We start from the raw sequence: 25,223 nt of genomic DNA, 5'->3' as shown, positions 1-25,223 counted from the left end.
GACACAAGGACGAAAATTTTATATAAAAACGATTTAGATGAAAAAAGAGACGTTATTTTTTCAATTAAAATATCAATTATTACGTATATTTGGTATAGGGAATTAAACTAATTATCAATGATTTACAGGACAAACACAAGGTATACCTTATAAACCAATAGTTACGAGTTTTCTATTTCTGACCTAAACTACGATGAATACTATAACGTTGAAAAAGCTTCTGCAAAAAAATTATTTGCACACTGCATAGAGTAAATATGTATTAATTTTTATAATTTCAAAAGTTATATTTTACGCAACCCCAGCGATCGCACATTTTTAAACTGTAAAAACGCAGATAAAGAAAAAGTCAAATTTAATTTAATTTATAAAATAATTCTGTTTGGAGAATATTAGTTGATATTTCAAATCAGTGCGCGATGCTAACTGACACGTGACCCCGCTTTTGTTTGTAATCAGATTTGTGCATGACAAAGTCCAAATAGGCCACGCATCCAACTGTACACGTCGCTCAGAATTCATAAATAGGACCAAAATGTTCAATTTTCTTATGTTATTCTACTAATATCATCAAAGTAATGGCAAGGCATTGGCAAAATTTGAAAGAGCAACTGGTATTTGTTATAAATTAAATTACTTTTTCTGTCGTCTATTTTCTCTAGCTAAAATGTTGGATTGCTGGAGCCTTTATCCATTTTCTATTTTATACATTAGATACCAGCTTATTTCCCATCATACATACTAGAAGTACAGTTACTGTGGCTACGAGGTCACGTGGTTGAGAAATGTCATCAAATAATGTATCGTACAATCAAGATTTTCGAAAAAATAATATTGTTGCCAGGACAACATCTAGACCATATTTGATGCTTTCATTTTTAACATACCACTGCAATCCGAACGGATAATTCTCTATCTGATGTACGCCACCAAGCGGCCACTTTGCCACTTTATATATCAATGTATATATGTGATCTATTTCTGAACTTTAACCGGAATAGGCATACATGTTTCAGGACAAAAAAGAAGTGGATTGCTAAGTATAGGCGTGATTAGTTCAATTCAGATAAACCGTTACATAAAACATTATACACCATGTTATATATCTAACAAGAACCGTGGCATTTTCAAGTGCTAAATGACGTACATTATAATTGTCAGTGCTTTAGCAACATTTTGTGTACTACATGGTCTACCGTTCATAACAGACACAATATTAAACATATATAATTAAAATAAGGCGTACTGCCTCTTTAATCTGTAATGTCGAAGATATAGCGTCTTTACTAGGGACACCCTAAAGTGCGTTCTTGCTTACTTGTACATATTTTTACCTAAATAAAAAAAAATACTGTATACATGGTGTACGATTCAATGGCAATTATGTTTTGACCACTGATCTGCGAGACGACAAAGCGACGGAACATTTGGAAGCCTGTATTCTTTTCTTTTCAGTTTTTCCGGGGATTTCTATTTTAGATGTGAGCAAGTGTGCATATTTACATGTTTTCATCATATATTCAGCAATCATGACATCTTTATAAGTGAGTTTCTAACACGTTTGTCAATCTATATCTATATTTGCATAGTGTCAGGCACAGTCAGTTCGCATCGGTATAGCTGGGTGTATATGATCGATGAGGGAAGTTGTGCAACCAAATTTGCCAAGTTCGCAGTTTTTCGCCGATAAAAGAAAATAACCAAGGCTTTCAGCATTTTTGTAATAAGGACAATATTCTCTATCAATTATCTGCCCAAAACAGGAACGTTTCTACCAATTCTTGTGTTTTTTCGACGTTTTTCGACACTACGTAGGCAGGTACGGGGACAAAATGACTAAATATTAAAACAGCGTAAAAACGTTAAAAAAACGATAAAATCAAATAAAATAAAATAAAATGAAATGAAAAAAATAAAAATAAAATAAAATAAAAAAAAACATAGCCCGTACACTACATCTGATTTTAATCAGATTGGGGGACCAAAGACCTTTATTTTAATTTATTAATAATTGTAAAGTAAGAAATAAAGTCTGAACATACATGTATTTGGATAAACTGACGTCTTTCGTCAACAGTGAAATCCTATCGCGATGCAATAATAGTGAATGAATGAATGTTAAAGTTACATTTAGTTTTTGACTTTGTTATATTATAAAGTTAACGTTTGGAAATAAAATAATGTAAATTTGTCTGGATAACGAGAAATTAAAATTTTTACTGAGAAATGAATGTCCTTCTGCGAGCCGAATGTTATCGAACATTCTCAGGTCTTTACAAAGACACGAATGCGCATATGAATAAATAACTAATAGAATGCGTGTCAGACTCTATTCGACATGCTTCGTGCGGCACACTGAAAACACATATCCATACATGCATTTTCAGTTTCATATACTTTTATAGCACTTCTCGTGCAATATTCTACCATCTAAATTCAAATCCACTCAACCTTGTTCTTTTAGCAATGCAACAAAATCGCCCTGTATTTAACTACACTTTTTCGTTTATGCAATTTATTACGGTGAAAATAATTACTGTTAATTTAGTGCTCTTTACATCTTGAGAATCCACTGCTTCTACTATTTGTTATCACAGATGATGATGGAAATTCTGCATTTTTTAGTGGCAGGTTTTCACAATGCGCAAATAATCCTGTAAAATTACGTAGTTATTTAATTACTTTACAAATTAAAAAAAACAGGAAGGCTGGAAAACCGGGTCTTCGGTGAAAGCTTGTCAGAATATACGGCATATTGAAGTAGTATAGCTACAATCAGTGAGTATTCATCTAAGTATGCAACACTGTCACAAAGCACAATACTAGTGATAGAAAAGAAGGAAAGATAAAATAATTTATTGATTTATCATGAAATGAAAGATGTTTATGAACAAAAAACATGCATGCGTAACTGAACATGTAATATAACGAGAAGTATTTATCAAATCATGTTTGTCCATTCCATAAACATGCAGACAGTTGCATAAGTAAAATCCAATATAAAACCTAATTTGTGATTAAGTTCTTAACAATAATCAAGTAGAAATTGAATTTAATTTCTAGTATAATTTGTCAGGCATGCGAAAACAAACCAGCTATAATAATACTTGGAAGCTTCTAGATCTCAATAATCGCACACGTGCTGTTTAGTATACGTAAATATAATATTATACCGTTATTTAATTTTATTCATTTATTTTATTAATTTAGGCAAATATGGGCAAGAATGCAGGAACGCACTTTAGGGTCTCCCTTTTTACTAGCATTATTCGGTCTTTAGAAATCACACAAACGTAAAATTAATTAGCCGGGTAGTGAACCATTTAACATATTTTGGCGTTAATTTGACGTGCAGGTTTGCGCTTGCGCTTTATTCCTTGGTGTAACTACGTTTAATACTAGTGTGAAATGTAGCAACAATAACAACAATTGCGCTCAAAAGAAATCATTTTCAAGACTTCTGTTGTGAAGGTATTGTGTGGTTTCAGGTTCTAATACACAGAATCAACCACAGTATATCGGTTGGCTAGTTTTAGCCATCAAATATCCACGCACTGTATTGACGCGTCCGAGCATTATGGTTAATGCGTCCGCACTCTATTGTTTCCTCGGCTACCTTTGTTCTTTTCTAAATAGGAAGATGAGAAAAAATAGATTTCTCTGCTAAATAAACATTGACAATTATTATAAAACGCCAAGTACGATATAGAACCCCACTCTATGTTAGAGAACGCAACATATGTTAGTGAAAACTGAAAACGCCATAATTGTGCGTACCTTGGTACACAAGTCGGAAACGAAGTGATCCGACTGAAGGTATAAACAAGCACGCTGCATATTTAAAGGTTTTGACTGAACACCGTCGAAAACATCTGTATTTCATAGATACAATGAAAAAATGGACACTAATAGCGTTTAACTACACCACAAACTAAACAACAATTCATCGGTTTCATTGATTCATTGCTGCAAAGCAAATACTAGTATGCCAATCGGTTTTACCGTTAGCAAATTGGCTTATACACTAAACAGGGGACATGGAACTCATTTGTACCAGTTCATAATATCACAGACGTCATTTCGTCACTGTCAGCTTCCCTACCCGACTGGAATAGTCTCTCCCCCATCGAGGACTCTATAAATATCGGTCTGCCAGTAACATACGACCCCTGAACTTGTTATTTATTACCAACACACACGATAAAACTCGAACATGATGTGTTTACACATTGTGTATGCAACTGCTTGTATATTAATGTTCTAGCATGTGTCCCATTGTCAACGCAGAACGAGCACTCAAGAGAAATTTGCGGAAAAAATAGGAAAGTGCAAAATAACTAAAAAACAAAACAAAACATACTGTATAATGCCATTCCATCTACCGTACATACAAACCAGATGTGTGATCTGTGGTGATCGACAGGTTTTGAGTATATTGCGGGTCTCTTCATCAACTATGAAGTGTTCCACCAACTCCTGACCGAGATTTGGCCATTAGTACCTAAAAAGCTTTGCTCATTAAACTATCAAGACCACTCATAAATAAATGCAGTCCGATATCACGGAGATTACCGTGTTATAACCTCTCGGTATTTTAATGGTGTATTATCATCTAATAAGACCTTAGATGATAACCTTGCTGGGAGATCCTGTTTCTCTTTGGCAGTACTCCGCATACTCCGCATGCCATTTTGATTGATAGGAGACATCCAGTCACGACTCCCTTCATTCGAATCGACGGGTGACATTTTATATGGATAACCCTCCATCAACAAGACATGCGTATTTATAATCTCTTTTGACCTTATATGATAACCTTGTATAAACTGTAAGAAATGTTAGCTTGATAATTCGTAATGTGGTATAGAAAGTTAGAAAAGTTTATTTTATTGAGAAACATTTACATAAAAAATGGGAACACTGGAATTTAATTTAAATTGATTTTTTGACGGCGCTGTCGGATAAAGTGGAGAAAGACAGTAATCAGGTAGACTGGCGCAGTCGGGCGATTAATTTGTTTTTGTAGTTTAAATAAAATAAAAAATTTCGCGAAATGGAGGTGTTAGCGCGAAATCCCCTGTAACTGCGAAATCACCCCGACTGGTTTATTCTGCATGGCCCTCTATCGACACTGCAGGAACCCGTCGATTTTTCAACGGGTAATTATGTTAATGAGTGTTCTAATTGACAATCATCTAATCGAATCACAACGTCTCTTCAACTGACCTCTGACCGAGAAGACGTCGGCTGATTGTAGCAGCCGATTTTTTTTTCAATTCTACGACAGTACGAGTTACATTTTTACACATTGTGATGAATAAGAAACGACGACTACGACAAACTCGAATTTCAACGTGCCGACATGTTGGGTCTGCAGTGTGACCTTTACCAAGTTGACCTCATTATGCACGTATTTCCGCGCCCACTTCATTATAATATGTGCTCATGAATATTTAATAGCCATGAATTTCCTGCAGAATAAACCAGTCGGGGTGATTTCGCGCTAACACCTCCATTTGGCGATTTTTTTTATTTTATTTAAACTACAAAAAAAAAAAATAATTATCGCCCTGACTGCGCCAGTCTAGTAATCAGGCAGTAAATTCATTTTGTGATCGATCTATATCGAATTAATGAATATGCGGAAATGTGTTACTTTTGTTTAACTTACAAAATTCGTATTCTATGAAATATATTTACTGAACCTTGTACTTAATCATTGTGTTGATTGAGTGTATCACGATTCTCGTCATGAACTACGAAGTGCCCACGTGCATGTCAGCGTGCCTGTCATATGTCAGCCGCGTTAATATCCAAATACTTCGGTGGCCGCACTAATCGCATACGACGTTAAACGAGTAAACTCATACGCTTTATTTTACATATGCGCTCTTAAATGTAGAGCATATCAATGAATTTGCAAACTATACAGAACGTCGATAATAGGATTATGAACGAAGGGAGGAAGTAAAATCACACTGTCCAATACAAAGAATACACGTTCGAAATAAACATTTTCAAGTTTAACGAAACAAAATCTGGCATTGGATAATACTTTCAACATAGAAGCCCTTGGCAATTTACTTGACATAATAGACTTCAAGCTTGACACTTTTTATTTGAGTGGTACGATAAATTCTAGTGTCTTTTTATTGAGCAGGCACATATATCTCGAATGTTGTCTCAATGTTCGGTATATGGCATAACAAATGGAAACAGTTGAATTTTATATAAGAAACGTTGCAAAAACGCGGTAAAAATACTTAATTTATGTATGAACAAATAATTTAACGTGACGGTATTTAATTTAAAGTGTTAAACATTCATTTTAATGCAACAAATAAGCATACAATGTCTGAAAATTGACAGTTCTGAAAGAAAAGTCATCAAAGTTGAATAAATGGAATGTAATTTTATTTTAAAACGACAAGATTTAGAGGGAAGTAAAGGTTGTCCAAAACTCTACAGACACCATACAATGGTGGACCATTTAAATGTTCAACCTAGAAGTTGTCAAAAATATTAAAATTTTAGTAGTGGTATATAATATATGTGAATATGAAAAAAAACATCCAAAGTACTTCCAACTTCAAATGTGATATCAATTAACAATTAATTTATTTTACCTTATACTACTTTTCCACATGATATATTATTTTAAAGTTACGCATTAACGATATTATCTATCAAGTATTTTCAATAGAACCGTACAAATACATAGAGGTTTGACATGATTATACTTGTTGTGTTATTAAATGGTTCTACACTGAAGATGACATAAGGATGCTGGGGCAAAGCTTTTATCTAGTTTGAAAAATTCAGTTATTAACATTGTGCCGGCATCCAAGTGGGAACAAATTGTGTCCCCTTGCTGACAGAATTTCTACAAAAATTAGTTGAAAACAAAAGGTACAAACAAGCCAAATCCTTTTATTTTAAACTCCGATATATTGATAATGAACAATGCATCAAGAATCCTAGATTTAGTGATTATATTCTAATGATCTAGTTGAACTTGAGGAGACTACAGAATCTGCGTCATAAGTAGATCTGTGCTTTGAATTTGACTCCAAGGACCAGCTCTGTATTAGACTATATGACGAGAAAGGTGATTTTAATTCTATTAATATTTTCATGAATTGTCCATACCTTTACTAATATCCCACTCTCTTCTACTTATGGGATATACATCTACTAACTTACTACGCCCTGGCCTGTGGTAGATATCCAGAGTTTTTTTTCAAACAGACAATTTTTATTCTTCCACATTATTAGATCAGGGATTTTGTAGACTAACCTTAACTTCAACAGATTAAATATGAGGTACCGCTTTGGGAAGATAATCCTATATTTATAAGAGGATTATACAAGTTATTTTGGTACATCAACGTGCTGCACACCGTTGTATACTAGATGAAATATTATTTGTCTGCGAGCCTCAAATCATGGGATTAAAATTTGTAGTCACAAAAAATACGAGAATTGTATTTTTTCACATGAGCAATTAGCAGATCGTATGAGCGAGTCAGGAGGTGGAATCGAATCGAACCGTATGACATGTGGCTTGCACGTGTCCATGTCTGAAATCATGTAGTCACTATAGCAAACATAAACAAAGTATCATACCATAGGTGAATAAGTTGACCCCTGAACATTGACTTGGGTACATTTATTACTGGCATGATCGCACAAATACAGTATTAAAAGCGACGGAGTAAGCTGGTTTGGTGATCGAGTGGACTAACAATGTGTGGATGTACAAAGCCTTATGAGCAATGTTTTATATTTGAAGATGGTAATATTGACCGTTCCTCCCAAATCAAAAGCAGTATACAATGAATCGTTTGAATAGACAAAAATGAGATTTACTCCTCCCACGGGCATAGTTTCGTCATCACAAGCCTCCCATATCATATATAATTAAGGCAGTTATAAAAACTTTGTTTATAAGCTTGTATGATCCATATTCTCCCAGCTATTCCATGTGTCAAGTTATATCTAAACCAGAATCAACAACAATGAATTGTGGTGATCGACTAATTTGCATCTTTTGTTTGAGTGCATTACGGTTCTCTACATCAACTATGAGGTGTTCCACCAACCTCCGTCCAAGCGTGTGCCATTAATGCCTGCACGCCTTGCTCATCAAAATATCACCACTCATCAATAAATACGGTCCGATATCACAGAGATCATCGTGTGTCAACCACTTGGTATGTTGATGGCTGTATCATTATCCAAAAAGATCTTAAATGATAACGCTGCTGGGAGATCCTGTTTCTCTTTTACTGAACTCCATTGTAGATTCATTACACTTTGTACCAGATAGACGATCACGTGACCTGCACGTCAGTAAAATATAACACCATCAAGTAAATTCCATTTTGTACGTCTAAAAGTAGAGAATCATGTCGTTACTATGACATCCATTAGACCAAATATAAGTTCAAAATTCGCTCAGTGTTATCTCAGCCTAATTAAACATATTGGCAATTTGATTCATGTGTTCAGTCATGAGTAATAACAGTGATGCATTAGTATGTTTATTACTGATATGACTGAAGTGCAGTTTTAAAAACAATGTGATGAGCTGGTTTGGTGACCGAATGAACTCAGATTGTGTGGAATTCCGTTGCTTCAAGTCCCGCTTTATGAAGAATCGTTTCCATTTGAAGATGGTAATAATGGTTGTTTATCTCAAATCAGTGAAATTGCAATGAAACAGTCTCAATAACGTGTGTTGTAGGTGTAAAAAAAATACGGAGGACATATACAAAGTGCGGAGCAAACTTTTAGAAAAGGTCAGAAGGCGGATGGGAAAACAATACGGACAAAAAGTTCAGATGGTGACAAAACGCCATGACAGACCTCATGACCTAAAAAAAAGTCATGGCAATTTTTAGACAGAATAAAATCAGGAGCTGGTGGACTTGAAAAGTAACCGTTTAAAACACATACTTTGAGTCGAGAACAAAATTAACAGCAGAAGCCGACTTTCCTTAAAGTCTCTACTAAATGACCTAAAAATAACCAACTGCAAAGTCGAACCTTAGACTGTGGAGCGTTCTTGTGAACTCCCCTCAATGCCATTGTTTCCATTACATTTGCCGACCATTTTCTCTGAAGATAATATCCGACGTGAATATTCAACTTTTTATTCATTACAACCAAGTCTAAACAACAACAGAAAATTAAGATTAAAGTAAGTTCAGTATTAGAAACAAGAAGTCCACGGCATGATTCACTATGTACCCCGGACCACTCGTCTTGAAGATCATCGAAAATGAAAAAGATCAATGAGAAATTGTTTAGGTACAGTGGAAAAATCACGGTGAATGGAAGACATTGTTTGTAAAGTCGGTAATGCTGCATGGTTAGGCGGGCAATTGAATAAAAAGTCAAAAACAGTGACCGAAAAAGTTTGGACTATTGCCTGAAAAAAATGTAAAGCCAGAAACATCTGTAATTTGGTAGATCCAATGACAAAATGGACACTAATATAATGGTATTTATGAAAAAACCCACATAAAACAAACAAATTAATTGAATCCTTGCAGCAAGAAATCAAAATGCCACTCGGCGTTACCTTCAGCAAAATGATACATGCCAATTTGAGTGACATGCGTTCATGCAATCATTCGTACGAGTTCATGGTATCACGCGAAGTAATTGCTTCTCTGCCAGCGTCCCTAACCGACACTTCTATATACGATATATATATATATATATATACAACCATCCAACCGAATATCATAGACGTTCTGGGTATGATTGCACAGAAGCTTGAAGAATGAAAAATAATATCAATGAGCGTAGATTTGTGTCCAAAACGGAATTGAGCGCATTTTTTGTAATTTGAGGCCAATTTAAATCTTTTTCGAATACATTACTTAACAATTCACTGAATGTTATGATCAGTCATGATAAACACATTTGCATGAGGAGTGCTACCACCGTTTGCCTATGAACAGTGCATGTATGCGTACGGAGTCTTGCTAAACAAAACATCACAATCTCTCGTAAATACGTCATCATGTGATACTAATCTTAAAGTGCCCCGATGGACGTATAGTGGTCTCAATAGTTATTTTTTCTTTGATTAGACTCATATGCAATATCACTGTACTTTGTTCTGCATATAAGGCCACACCGACTTAATTGTATGGATGACATCTACGCGCGCATTAGTTTTCGCTTTTCTCAAAAAAAAAAAAAAAAAATCTCCAACGACGAGTCTCTACAGATCGGTTTTCTGTCCGGAACTTGCCGACTCATATTGTCGCAAAGCGCCGGCTTGTCGTAAAACTCTTTTTGGACTATCTAAAAACGTGCCAATTTTGTCGTAAATGATCTTCTGCACATGCGTATTGCGTTGCCAGGAATACGTGAGCATAACAGTTCAGAGGAAAAACTGAGGGATTGTTGTAGACTGGTACGCAATTGACGTCGGCCAGGGAGATATGACGTTTACACAGCTATACAAGAGATTGGTTAAAGCTAACCCCTACTGTGTAGAGAGGAGCAAGCAAGGACATTTATGTATCATTGCAATGTTTTGTTAGTTATTGTCATAAAGTAGTGATATGTACATTCCGCCTTGACTTGTACTGAAAATGATGTCCATGTTGTACCTTGCATGCAGTGTTTTTGACTGAAGGTACAGTAGAACGTCGATTATCCGAACTGTTAGGGGACATGCTTTTTGTTCGGTTATGCAAACAGTTCGGATATGCGATCTTGTGTGGGCGTGCTCAAGTTTACAGGCTCACTACACACAAATTCTAACGCACATGACTGTAATGAAATCAAACAATAATACATGTAGAGTATGTCATTAAAACATTTTTATTTAATCAGTAATATATTGTAATAAAAATGTTGCATGCTGGAATGTTAAAAAGTGTTTCAAAATGTCCGTAAAATGTAGCGATAATAAAGTTCTTGGGAAAACCAAGTCCCGGAACCAAGTGAAGACGGATTTCTCTGAATGATCGTCATATGCTGTTTTCGTTATCTTTCGTTTCAGTCCTGCACTTGAATCCATTTTACTGAAAAAATCCAGCAGCTTTTGTTTTGCCTTGATATCGAATATCATCGATTTACCAACACCATACTCGGTAGATAGATTGCTTGCGGTTTCCCCACGTTCTAGTCGATTTATAATTGACAACTTTGCGTCCAAATCAAGCACACAGCGTTTGCATTTCACTGGGGGTAGCCACGCCAACGCTAGATAAAAGACGCTGATAAAGTAAACAGGTGAAAGGTCGCTTCGTATTCGCTGTGTATAGATCGGCTAGCGGCTCGATGTTACCAGATTGCTCTGGGATTTTCGAATGGTAAACTGCTACAAGATGTCCCGATTTTATTGGATTCAGCAAAGTTTTTAACACCTAGAACGATTGACATAATAAATTGTTGTAAAAATCCAGGTTGGCTACTGTGATCATCGGACGTAAACACTTCGACGCTGTGAACCATCAAACGGCCCGCCGACTGTGGTCATTGGTTGCCGTTGTCTGCTGATAAACCATCAAAGAGGCACACCAAGGGGTTGTCGTTTCGCCTCTCTTTTTCACTGCACTATTAAACTGGCGTCGCTTCTGTGGCAAGACATCCCAGAAGTTATTTTCTTTCTTTTTTTATTCCGAAGAGGATGTGACTTCTCATACTGGACATTAAAATTAAAAATCGGAAAAAACATGGGATCGGCTCATGGCCGCGTTTCTTTGACGGCAGTGGAACACCGTACAATTTTCCCGGGAAACGTATCCGAACTGCGGTGACTTACAACTTGGTAAAGTTAAGGATCTGACTGTAAACAGTGGAGAAGACATTTGATGAAGTTTGTGTTTTTAGGACATTTTTTATTTACAGTGGAACACTGGTGTGGCGTAATAGGCTTGTCTGAATTTAGGAAATTATTGGATACTGTAATTCGTTTCATTGTTTGCGCAGACACTGTAAACAATGAACGTACACGTGAAAGACGTCGGATTACATGTTGTTAACAGCTTTATTGAAAGTGTTGCACCAGGAAATCACACAAGGCGACTGTAGTATTTATTGTTCACAGTTGACTTTTGTATTACTATACGGAACACAGCCAGACCTGCATACAAACTTTGGGGGACACACAGTAGGTTCGGATAACCGAACATTTCGGATAATCGACGTTCTACTGTACTTCATCATGACTACATGTACTAGAGCTTGTCTGAAATGGTTATACCTGTGACAGTAATACAGTACGAGATGTGTATATCAACATGTACCTCCTACAAATAAAGACTTCTTGTTGTTCTTTGATACATTGTGTTCTGTGGTCCAATTCGTAATAGCAGCTCCGTAGTCCTGTGCTTTTAGCAGGATTATTTTTTTTGGCAGGATTTTTTTTTCGCCCTCTCGCATTAGTTTTGGAGTCTCCAGAGGATGTCATCCATAAAATTAAATCAGTGTGGCCTAAGACAGGTTATACCATTAACAATAGGTATGGCAGATACTCTAAGTGAATTGTTTACCTTTAAATGACATTAAATGATAACCTTGTTGGAAGATCCTGTTTCTCTTTGAGTAAATTTGTATACAGATTCGTTTTATTCAGAGTAAGAATCAAATGCTTGTCATTGGAATAAGTCGAGTTAGATACGCATAACAAACCCAAGTTGCATTTTCGTTGGAGTATCATGATCAAAGTACCGAAGTCTCGCGCAGATGAGAAACAAGGTTATACATAGAATAACATTTTATTTCATTTCTTCTCTCCGATCAATGATCCCACTTACAATTCTTTGAGAATCATACAAATCTAAAGGAAAAAAAGAATTAATTTTATTTTTTTTCTGCCTCATAAAAACTCGAGAAACAGTCTGGCCCTACTATTATTCGGCAATTTGCGACGATGATTTTCATATATTGTACAATAAACGGATAGACAAGAGCATACGATTTCTACAGGACGCTTAACTTTCTAACTAGGAATCGTGCTAACATGGCACCTGATCAGAATATAAAATAATATAAAATCATACCTCATATGTGCTTTTCTACAGTCATATTTTACTGTGATGTCACTGTTCTTTCTTTCACTAATCGACTGCATTCAACTGTGTAATCGAGTGCAAATATCATACGATTTTCGATAATACGGGAAGTGATATAAGTATTGCTATGGCAACAAACTAAAGTTTGGATGAATAAATGAATATGCATGTACACTGTCTATCTTTGAAGCTTGAGATAGGACGGCGCATTCACAATACACGTCCTATTATATTAGATCAATAAACTATGGTTCGTATGTGTTTATATTCCATAATCCCTTCCAAAAGTCACATTTTACGAGCTACGCGTGACTGTTTGACTGACTGCGCACTGCATTCAGACACTCGGCCTACATAAAACAAAATATAACCACAAATTCCCGGTTAAATGAACAATTTAATGAAACCGTGATACACAACAAGTAATACAATTACTTTGATGAAAAAATAGAAGCACTTTACGTCGGTATGCGACCGTCAACAAATCATGGTATATCGTGCGAAATACAATTTATTGGCCCTGGTTTCGTACAAGGTGGACCTGACCCACGTAGTCGTGTAGTTTGATGATTACCCCCCCCTCTCTGGTTAAAAGTATTCACATAGAACATAACTCATCCCATTATTTTATTATATGCTCAATAATTACAGGCGATATCGATCTTGAAGAGCAGAAAAATGTTGCGTTTCAGTTGTTTGATCTGTTCTGCTGTGGTAGGTTGGTGGAACCTCAGATGCATAATATGAATTATCACTTGTTTACATCACACGCATATATAATAACTCGTACCTCTTGAAACCAATCAGGAAGTGTGATAGCGATCACTATGACAACAGAATAACATGTCTATCTAAACACACTTGTCTGTGCCATAGTACAGCTGCCACATCATAGTACAACTAGTTAAAGTTCCACTGAACATTATGCACCTCACGAAGTTATACTCGTATAGAACCAGAATAGTCGCCAACTGATTTACAGACAGTTTGTCGGGTGGGTAGAATTGACTGCACATAATATTATTAGTATGAGGACAATTTATGACTTACGATTTAGAATCATTGTGTTAAAAACATCAGTGAGTACATTTGCTGTGGTTTGGTCATTGCTACGTATTGTAACATTCCGAGTATAAACGATCTAGAAATGTCCATGTGTTTTAACCTCGCATCGTCCCGGTAGTAAATCAACAGTATGTGTGTGTTTCACCCAGAAACAGATCTGCCTGTTTAACACTTCAAGCTACAACTCTATCAACGTTGCGTCGAAAGCGCAAGCAATGAACTGTGATGTTATATAATTAATTTTAGGACTTGTAAAATGAAAAAAATGTTAGCAAATAGTTTGCACCTAGTCAACCTTGTTGCTGTAAATGTCAGACATTAACATAAGTGTGTTTACTCAACTCACAATAACAGAGTCAGTCAATCCGGTTTAGTACTGTGTTCCCTTATCATTACTAATATACCTATCTTCCATATCAATATAACAGATCATGGAGGTCAATGTGTAACAAGGTCACACGATTTTTTTCTAACTTCTTTTCACCAACCTGCGTTTTGAGGCACGCATGGCAACCTCTCGTAATAGCAGTCGACATTCCTATTCAGCAAGGTTCTTTGGTATTTATAGAACTATTCATCTGTTCTGTGAACGTAAAGTTCAATTTTGCATTGCAATTGGAATTCCCCCTTATGTTTTAATATTTAACGTCGCGTCTTGAACAATATCTTCGCTGTACGATTTTCTCGGCCACAAATTCAGCCTTATATTATACATTATTAAAACATTTTTTGGAGGTCAACATTGATTATGTGACGAGGTTTATGGGTTCACCCATCAACAATGACAATATACACAGTAGCCATCCAGAAGTAAGTAATTGTACAGACCATACACATAGTTTAGGTCATACTAAGTTTAACGAGTATCGAGTACCACTGCATCCATATTAACTAGTCAAGAAGCATATATTAAGGTTCATACAATATAAATTATACATATATTCATTGGGAGTTCTTATCAACTAATATTTTCCAGTTACGTCAGAAGGGCGCGACTTATCAAATGGTTTATTTTATTTTTTAATGAGATTGATGAATACTAATACAATCAAGTACAATATATGCACAAATAAAATGTTTATTTGCTAGATTCATTGCAAACAACATGGGAAATCGTCTGCCCACCGGCACATGTAAACGGTCTGGAAATAAGCCAACTACAGAAAATGAAACTCAACTACCAGATGAAGAAATCGCTGATGCTGATCTGGGTGAGTACTATGCTATCCTAATATATGTTATAGAATGTTGAACATCTGCATTTGAACAGTATTACAAAAGGTACCACGCTAAAACACGGAGGCATAACCGGGACATTTTCTAGTACGAGATCGCCTACGCACAACGTGTATATCCCAATTTATTATTTATTGTGATAATTAGAAAATTTGGCAATTGAATCAAATCACTGTGTAGCAGTCATTCAAAAATTATATTGTGCTATTAACATAAAGTATAATTCGAAAGTTTAGGATCCTTCACTCATTTTGTTCCAATTTAAATTTCCACCATCTATAACAAGTTGATCTTAATATAGCCCATGTAACAGTTGAAACTGTAGTAATTCTCCACTCCCTCCGTTGATACATAGTAACACGTAGAGGTCCAGAATCAGAAACGACGCAACTTCATTATGCAGCATTTAATGGTGACTGCGACGAAATAAAAAGATCGTTGGCAACCGAAAATATCGATGGAAAAGATGCAGATGGTAGAACGCCGTTGATGCTTGCAGCTCTTAACAGTATGTAGACGTTTAGAATCCAATATATTTCGTAACTGTGATTCAACTTATTTACTTATTTATCAAATAGTTTCAAAAACAACGGATACTGTTCTAATATACCACATAAGTCGTACTATATTTTTTAGAACAGAATAAGGCTTGTATGCTGCTTCTACGTGAAGGTGCACAAGTAACAGTTACAGACAAACACGGCGAGTCTTGTTTTATTTTTATGTTGGACGCAAAAATGACAAATGTGGTAAGGATTATAATATTAATATTATGAGGTTATTAAGAGGATATCGAAAAGTATGCACGAAGACAGTACAGCGATGGTATCGACCGACGCGCAGCGGAGGGCAATGCGACGGCGTGATGTCTGAGTGCATACTTTGCGGTATCCTCGTGATAACCTTCCTTCCATGATACTTCATGGAAATGCCGACATCTAAAAGGTTTAGAACAGATTTAGCGAACTTCTGTGTGTGTAGTTCAGTCAAGCCTGGGCGCTGCCATATTTGGTTGTACTAATAAAGAACGCTCACACGCGTAATTGCTCCATAATTGGAAGTTCCTAATATGATAGAAAGAAAAAAACAGTACAATACCACAACAATTCGGCACACTGTAACATTTGGCCTTACGGTGAAAGAAATTAGCCTTTTCTGTTCGTATTTTAACAAACAATATATCAATCAAATTATAAGTGATCGATATTGTTTGCAGATTGAACTACATTGTGTATACGTTATGTGTTCGCATTTGTTTGTCACGTGAATCCTTAGTTTCATATCCCAACTGATAGGACATTACCTAGTCGCGTACTATGTATTTCTAAGAATTTCCATACTTTGTATGCAGGCAAGTCTAGCATTAGATCGACTGCATGAAAAAGATTCTCTTGAAGGAAAGCAGACATATGATTTGAAAATATTGGAAAAAGGAGAAACCAATGGTAGGTGATTATGTAGAGAAACACATTCGATTTCTGTCAAATACATTTTCTATACAGCATGATTAGCATTTGCATTGTTAAATTGTTTATATATTAAATACTAAACACACCATCAAGCTAAACTTGTCAAGGAGATGAATATAGCTGCAAGCAGCAATGATCGACTAGGGCGAATATGCTATTGTACCCACGTTGATGGGTACGGGTTGATTAGTATGTCAGTGGTTGCTATGAATATACCAATTAACAAACAAAAAAATGAATGTATATTCCAAGCAGAAACTGTAATTGTCAGGCACTCATGACTATATATATCATTTTAAAGTAAAGCATTTTACTATGAAATGTATTGTTATCAATGTGTTTATGTAGAATAACATTTATTTTCAGCTGAGACGCCATATACAAGAAGCCCGGTAAGATTTCGTTTACATATTAGTTTCCACTCATTAAATTTAATGTGAATTACGTATGACACATTAGAGGCAATTGGCAACTACACGTGTTGTCAAATCTAGATTTGTAGCTATATTCATAGAATATTTAAATCAGTGGTTTATGCTATTATTATGTTTATGCAGTGCATTATTTTTGCAGTTGCAAGCTGTTGTTGATAATACCATTTTAGAAGTCATTGATCATCCCGTTTTTCGAAAATTTATTGAAATCAAGTGGCAAAAGTTTGCAAGGTAATACTATAATTTGAATTCAAATTTTCAACATATATATATTAAAATTTAAATTTAAATTGTATTTCACCAGTAAAATAAGGAAATTAAATAATTACTAATGTGCAGAAAAGCATATATTTGTGTGATAAATAAAATAATGTTTTGTAGATAAATTTTAGATAATTTTTAGACCATAGAGTTTGTTTGCTATACATTATGGAATTCTACAATAATTAAAGATGTTCTTCGTGTATTGGATGTATATTTGGTACAAATTTCAGTAGGTTTCTCGGATAAAATCACCAATGAAACCGCTGCTTTATTACACAAGAAACAGTTTCTGATTTTGCATTTTGTTGTCAATCAATTTATCGATTTATTGTTTACTGTTGAGCAATTGAACTGGGAGGTCTGAACCGATTTTCGGTGAAGACATATAATCACAGTATACACACAGAGTAGTCACCTGCAAACATTTGACGATGAAAATTATGTTGTTCTGCCATGGTAGTTTTTACATGTCTTTTTTTTTGGGGGGGGGGTTAAATGAATAGATCATTTTCCGTTTAGAACAGAAGAATTATTAGAATATTTATTGTATTATTTTTTTAAGATGGGCTGCAAAAAAAGATTTACTATGGAACTTATTATTTGTTGTGCTGTGGTCGATGCTAGCTGTGGTGAAGCCTCATGCCCGTGGATGTTATGAGTTTCCGCTCGACTTGTTGCGTGTGCTTCTATGGGTAGGAAACTAGCTATATTAATAACAATGTCAAATGGAACATAGCCGTAAATGCACTTAGACTGTATAATATATCGACTGTATTGTTGGATGAAAAAATACAACAATATCGTTTCTATTGGCTTTGTTTATCCGATTTTTTAAAAATGAATTCATCTTTTACATCTTTTATTGTAATTCTATTTTAGGTCATGGCTATTTTGTGCACAATTTGGTTCATTGTTCAAGAATACCGGGAATATAAGGAATCAAGGGAAAAAAGAAAGGTGATTTTATGATGGATCTAAATAACTATTGGCAGTGGAAGTGGTTCCTTGTCATTATGGCGATTAACTTTATGCTGATTAGGCCAATTATCCAGTATATCATTGTATTACATACATCTCGCTCAGAAACAAAAAAAAAAACAATTGGCAGCTCTCCAATGTTTCAAAATTGCCATGTATGTTATTTTGTTATTCTTTTTGTTATAATTTGTGTTTTGATTCAATTACAGAATTTGACCAAATTGCTAAAGTGTATAAGGAAGAGTGCTGAAAAGTATGAGGAAAAAGTAGAGTGCAAACGCAATTCCTGGGAAGGGCGGCCATCAAACTGTTATGGCTATTGGTAGGTTGAACTGTTATGGCTATTGGTAGGTTGAACTTTTATGGCTATTGGTAGGTTGAACTTTTATGGCTATTGGTAGGTTGAACTTTTATGGCTATTGGTAGGTTGAACTTTTATGGCTATTGGTAGGTTGAACTTTTATGGCTATTGGTAGGTTGAACTTTTATGGCTATTGGTAGGTTGAACTTTTATGGCTATTGGTAGGTTGAACTTTTATGGCTATTGGTAGGTTGAACTTTTATGGCTATTGGTAGGTTGAACTGTTATGGCTATTGGTAGGTTGAACTTTTATGGCTATTGGTAGGTTGAACTTTTATGGCTATTGGTAGGTTGAACTTTTATGGCTATTGGTAGGTTGAACTTTTATGGCTATTGGTAGGTTGAACTTTTATGGCTATTGGTAGGTTGAACTTTTATGGCTATTGGTAGGTTGAACTTTTATGGCTATTGGTAGGTTGAACTTTTATGGCTATTGGTAGGTTGAACTTTTATGGCTATTGGTAGGTTGAACTTTTATGGCTATTAGTAGGTTGAACTTTTATGATAATTGGTAGGTTGACCATATATTAAAATGTTATGGATAACACCTTCCTGTCACATCAATTCACATTTTTAAACATTTACATTTTTGATCATAGTAATAATTAACAGCATATTTGGGAATAATTTGGGGTGAAAATAGACATAAAACTGCTTACATTGGCGAGGGGCATTTGCCTTATCTCAAGTTCTTAATGTGCATGTATTATAACTTTCATCAAAGAATTGTTTCCTGCTGTTTGGCATGAACTCCAGGTTATTTATTTGCTATTATTTAGACAGTGTGCTATAGCGTAGCAAGATATGCCTCTGAAACGTATTGTTTATCAATAACAGTATATAAGTTTATACAAAAATATTAGAAATTATTATTCATTGTTGCGCGTGTCGACTATTCAGCTTCCTACCTATTAAAGAATAACGTGATTAATATTGGCAATGGCGAAGTTCATTTTTTGTTCATGCCAAATAATTTGAAACAGAATCACCAAAGTCAAACTTAATCATTATTATTATTCATCTTTTTTCCAGGAATTACTACGACTGGTTTGTGTATTTTCTCCTGACGGTGGTGGTTTTAACTCATTTGATAGATATCGGTATTGCATCGGATGAACTATGTCATCCACGATCAAATGATACAACTCAATACGAAGATGATGCAGACCACTGGGAGAATGAAAGCTTGGCAGGGAAGATACATTTAGGATGGTTTGCATTCACAATTATTTTTGTCTGGTTTCGATTGTACAAATCAATCAGAGCATTCACGCATTTGGGTAAGTTTCAAACTATATATTCGAAACTATTTTCACATTCATTCAAATACTATCACTTTGGTAAGTTTGGGTATATATACGCAGTTACATGACACGGTGTGTACGTGTCATCTTACCTATAATGATGGAATAGTTATCATCTTCAGTACTTTTTTTCGTGATTGCAGAAATGACGTATCGATGGTTTTGGGATTAGCTCTTTCAACTCTTCCAGAATCAATGATTAATCGGAGCAGAATAATATGTGAATGTGTCATTTTGTGGGTACCTTATAACATCCTTATAGTAAGCACTTATACTGGATACTTTTATTTTGAAACAATATGTGCTTTAACCTTTGAAATTCAACACTCTGCTTCCAATTGCAGGTCCTTTTATTCTTGTGGTTTATATTGTACTTGGAGATGCGGGAAAATTCCTAATCTTGGCTTTAATGTTTTATTTACCATTTAGTAAGTAGTTCAGTAGCACTCGTAATTATTTTTTAATTGAATAACGCAGAACAAGTCTTACTAGTTTTTAGAAATTCTAAATACGATGTCTTTAGAAAAAATGAGTGTATATTTAGTGTCATCGATTAACACCATTATAAGGCAACAATAAAAAGAATTTAAATGCGTCCATTCAAACTATTAGTATTCATTATTTTTCAATGAAATTCGACTAAAACTGAATCTGGGAATTCTACTTTTACTACTAACTACTAAACTACTAAGCAACATTTTTACAAAACTTGTAATATTTTATGTTTTATTTCGCCATGTGAGGTAAAACGTAGATACATAAACGGAAAACACATTTTTGATAAACTTGAAATCTGTATACTATCCACTTTTTGTAGCCATTTCAACACAATCAGACGCAGGAAATAAATATGCAAATAGTATTCTAGATTCTTTAAATTGCCTTCTACAATTAAATATTATAAATTTTTAAATCCACTTTCCTAGCGTGTGCGTTTTGGATGATATTTGGTGGTATCCCATTTTACGAGTCAGTTATTGCTACAATGTTCACTCTATTCCGTATGGCACTAGTGGATGACTATAATTATGAGGTACGATATTTATTTTGTCTACAATCATCATTAGTAGAATTATTAATCTTATATGTGTGTACCACATACTGCACTAGGAAAAAACTCATCTAGCAGTAGTGTGTTATTTGTATAGAACCTATGGTTAGTATGTTATTTCCATTTTATAGCTGACTCCATTCTCTGATAGTTGGACACCATATCGACTTGATATTTATGCCATTGTATATTACTTCTGATTTATAAATGCTGAAATCGAATGTCTAATAACGCTAGCTACTTAGAATTGCCTTTTTTATAAAGTAATATTGATCATTTAATCACAGGGACTGAGAGATGCGAACCGTGTTATGGCGGATATCATGGTTGGATTATACCTTTTAATTGCAGCGGTAATATATCTGAGTATATTCATTGCAATGTTGAGTTACAGATTTTCCAGGTAAGAAAGCGCCATGATTGGAAAGGACAGTACTAATCTGAATACATTTAAATGTAGATTATTTGGTAGGGCTATGTAATTACGTGTTTGAGTGTAGTGCATAAACAGGAATTATATTATATCGTCCTGCTGTATCGAAATTCGGTCAATTTGGTCTAGTACATATGGGATACATAAGCAACAACCATGCTGGAAGAACTTTACTTTTTTTAAATTAAATGATCAAAAGTTCATAGGCATAGAGATGTAATTGGAATGGATGACACATAGGAGTATCTAGCCTGATGACTTGGAAATGAATCAGTGCTGATATAGTGTGGATATCGTTGTTTGTATATGATTTACTGATATATGAGTGATTCCAGAGTACTATGATGGCTTAATTGTCGTGTTATTAAACCTACGCCAGGTACCAGTGAACGTTACGTTCAGAACCTTTTCGACTGAACAAAGACACACACACAGATCGAGATCGTGTCAACTTCTCTAGACTTAGTCGCCCGTCTAGAACTCTCCAAGACAGAATGCCTCGGGGAAAAGTTTCCCAAGACTCTCTCGCTCGTGGAGCACTCTTAAGACTGACCCAGACTCTATTTATTTACTTCCCAAACTTTAACCTATCACAAGGAAATTTAAAAGCTTAAGGCGTAGCTTTAAAAAAAATCAACTCGCATGTAGCCAATCACACGAAGTACTTAACACGTCATATATACTTGATTAATTGTCCGCTATATCAAAAGACTACACTTACCAAACTGTCAGAAATAACGGTCGGTTAGCAAAGTTCATATCGTAATTAGTTCCATTCACTGACTCAAGTTCCGTCCAGGACCTCGTATACACCAAAATGATGACAGGTTATGGGGAAAGTGTTGAAATATATAAACCAGCACTTCACATGAAACCAGTCATCAAATCGGATAAGTGACGGATCTCTAAACACATGGAAATAAATCATGACAGTACCCTAACAATAATCGTGTTTGCTATTGAAATCAGGTATAAATCCCGAATATATTCAAACGCACAGCAACACCAATGTACGAGACTGCGTAAAGTATAACTGATATAGAATAGTTTTATTTTAATAGATATCAGTTAAGGTGATCAGGCATTGGTGATTTCAACAAACAATTCATATGTTATGCCCAGTTTTTATTTGAGCGACCATATACGTTATTTTGTTTTCCAGCATGTATGACAATGGTAAATCCAATGCAATGATAAAACGATCCAAAATTATTCTTGGCTTCGAGGAGAAATTAACTGATAAAGAAAGAAAACACCTTCGTAAAGAATGTGCTCATGCCGAAGACTATAGCGTCAACGGGGATGGAAAAGAAGATATGATACAGATTACATACAAAGAAGAGGTAGTTTGTATATGGTTTATACTGACATTTGAGTAACACAAATGTTAGAAATTAGCAAAAAAGCAATTTCCCGCGAGTCACTTAATGTCAATAAAATAATTCAATTAAGTTGGTGAATCACTTATATTCAATCTTAACATGGTGAATGTTAACTAAACAATATTGACAGTGAAAATCCCTTTTCTGTTCAAATAGCACTGTTAAAAAATACTATTTTAAATGTTTCATTTCAATGTCACTTGTGTGCAATGCGCATTGCTGAGCCATAAACTACCCAGTTGCAATTTACAACGCAAAGACATACATATTTACTTCAGAAATGTAGATTAACATATAATAGTATATGGCAACGATTGATTGGGAAATTATACAAATTCAATTCTAAGAGATTATAAACTGTTCCGCCTCTTGCCAAACAATTGCTTTTCGTAACTATGGGTTCATCAAGTGCCCTGCAATGTGCGCAAAGTTATATTTTAAGACTGCAATGAAGGTTACAAATTGCAAATGTCTTTAAATTTATCCTTGAAAGACACAAATGTGAAGCTACCAATGAGCTTTACATCTGTTGATACAGACAGGTAGCTGGAAACTGTAAATGGTTTTCATTCATTCATGTACCAACATCCGCTATGTCCTTCAATATATTAAAACAAAACATGTAAAATAGCATGATCATTTAAGCTTCTGCCTGAAATAGCTAGACCGAATGGATAATAAAAGGTAGTCAATCAAATGACAGACAGTGGAAATCCAAATAAGAACACTACTTGATTAACACGTGCCCCAAGTGTAGAGAAATAAATTATTCGTTTGGATACTTTAAAAGCAAATTATGCAAAAATAATATTTTTTAATGGAATACTTCACTGTATCCAAATATTGCACCTGAATCTTTACATTTCCTTCCATTCAAGGGACAAGAAAAGAAATGGTATCTTCTGAAATCGTCGACAACGAGAAATACCTGTCTGGAAGTACTGAATAGTCTAAGTCAATAACGAAGAAATTGAATGGGTGCAGAGAATAACAAACGATCTTTGGAGAAGAGAAGACAGTCAAGAAACTATTACGTGTCAGATAATACAATGTCCTTTATAAAAACTGGATTATATTGTTCAACATAGTTAATTCAATTATCTTTGGCCCTAGCTTTACGTTTGTATGCCATGTGTTTATGTTTAAATTTAGTCGAAAGCCACAATGCACAATGTAATAAGTATTAAGATATACGAGGTGGAAAAATCTACGCTTGTTGTAATGATACAAAAATTGTCATTTAATTGCAGTTGTTAAGAATTGTTGCCCACAATAGCTCGCTGTTAGCTTTGCTTGTTATATTATCACATTATTTAGTGAGTTCAGTCAAATCTAACCATTTAAAATATAAGTATTTAGTATCATCAAATTTGACGTATTTTTCACCATCTACTATATATAGCTGATATAATAGAAGTGGTTTTGCTTAAATATTATAATTACTGGGAACATTTAAACAATTTGTTGTATCTGTATAATTATGTTCTGTTTTATTGCAAAATCTTTCATAAATCTTTTAGCACAACATCGAATTCGTAGTGAATTTGTACGATCTGTATTTGTACATTGTTGTTTGGTCTTCAATAAAATAGTAACTGATTTAAGGTGTTATTTATGTAGTTGTCGTTACTTTTACTCATTTCCCCTATAATGTAGAAATTGAATAACTTATATAACTTTTGCAACTTGTACCTGGTATTTCTTTTAAAAACATAGTACGTGGATACCACAATATATTGATATGTAATGTAATATACAGGGAAGAATCTCTTTGTAGAAAGGGCAAAAGTGGATGTTTGTTAACTGAAAATAGGTGATACTAGTGTATGTAGTACTTATTACAGCCGCGGATATCGCATCATCTTCAAAAGTGTTTTTTTGGTATTGTGATTAATCAAAATTCCATGGTCATGTTGATTTCCTGGTTAATATGCACATGTGCTGTTGGTCGTGGAGTTTATGGATTGCTTCGTAGATTATTGGAAAATTTTAATCTAGACATACATACCTGTATGACAGGTTATGTGTTTAAAAAAAATGTTAAATTGGTCTCAAACTAAATAAATCTGCACAGTCACCAATACGCAATTTGGATATACGTGTTGAAATTAAACAATGCTGTGATCAAGTTGTTGAGGTGCGTAGTGATCACTTATAAATAGGCCACATAGTGAAATGTTTTGCGTAACAGATGAGTCGTCAA

At 34.8% G+C, this 25,223-nt stretch overlaps 1 protein-coding gene across 1 annotated transcript; it reads left to right on the top strand.

Moving 5' to 3' along the window:
* Positions 1-15,198: 15,198 nt before the first annotated feature.
* LOC146731960 (uncharacterized) lies at positions 15,199-23,990 on the top strand. Its single transcript, XM_085493022.1, has 15 exons — positions 15,199-15,319; positions 15,700-15,852; positions 15,981-16,093; positions 16,696-16,789; positions 17,180-17,205; positions 17,387-17,478; positions 18,074-18,203; positions 18,391-18,468; positions 18,699-18,811; positions 19,883-20,130; positions 20,499-20,582; positions 21,081-21,187; positions 21,493-21,608; positions 22,801-22,981; positions 23,899-23,990. Exons 1-15 carry the CDS (start codon positions 15,214-15,216, stop codon positions 23,980-23,982), a joined length of 1,725 nt encoding a protein of 574 aa, XP_085349148.1. The 5' UTR covers positions 15,199-15,213; the 3' UTR covers positions 23,983-23,990.
* Positions 23,991-25,223: the final 1,233 nt, after the last annotated feature.

The sequence above is a fragment of the Saccoglossus kowalevskii genome, chromosome 18 (genome assembly GCF_978046115.1).
Source record: "Saccoglossus kowalevskii chromosome 18, keSacKowa6.1, whole genome shotgun sequence".
Lineage (NCBI taxonomy): Eukaryota > Metazoa > Hemichordata > Enteropneusta > Harrimaniidae > Saccoglossus > Saccoglossus kowalevskii.
This window is presented reverse-complemented; position numbering and strand designations above follow the sequence as displayed.

Excerpts from the sequence above, each read along its gene's own strand:
- LOC146731960 (XM_085493022.1), top strand. The coding sequence starts at position 15,214 with ATGGGAAATCGTCTGCCCACCGGCACATGTAAACGGTCTGGAAATAAG. Across the intron at positions 17,206-17,386 it reads CGCCATATACAAGAAGCCCG|TTGCAAGCTGTTGTTGATAA; the intron begins GTAAGATTTCGT and ends TTATTTTTGCAG. Across the intron at positions 17,479-18,073 it reads AAGTGGCAAAAGTTTGCAAG|ATGGGCTGCAAAAAAAGATT; the intron begins GTAATACTATAA and ends TATTTTTTTAAG.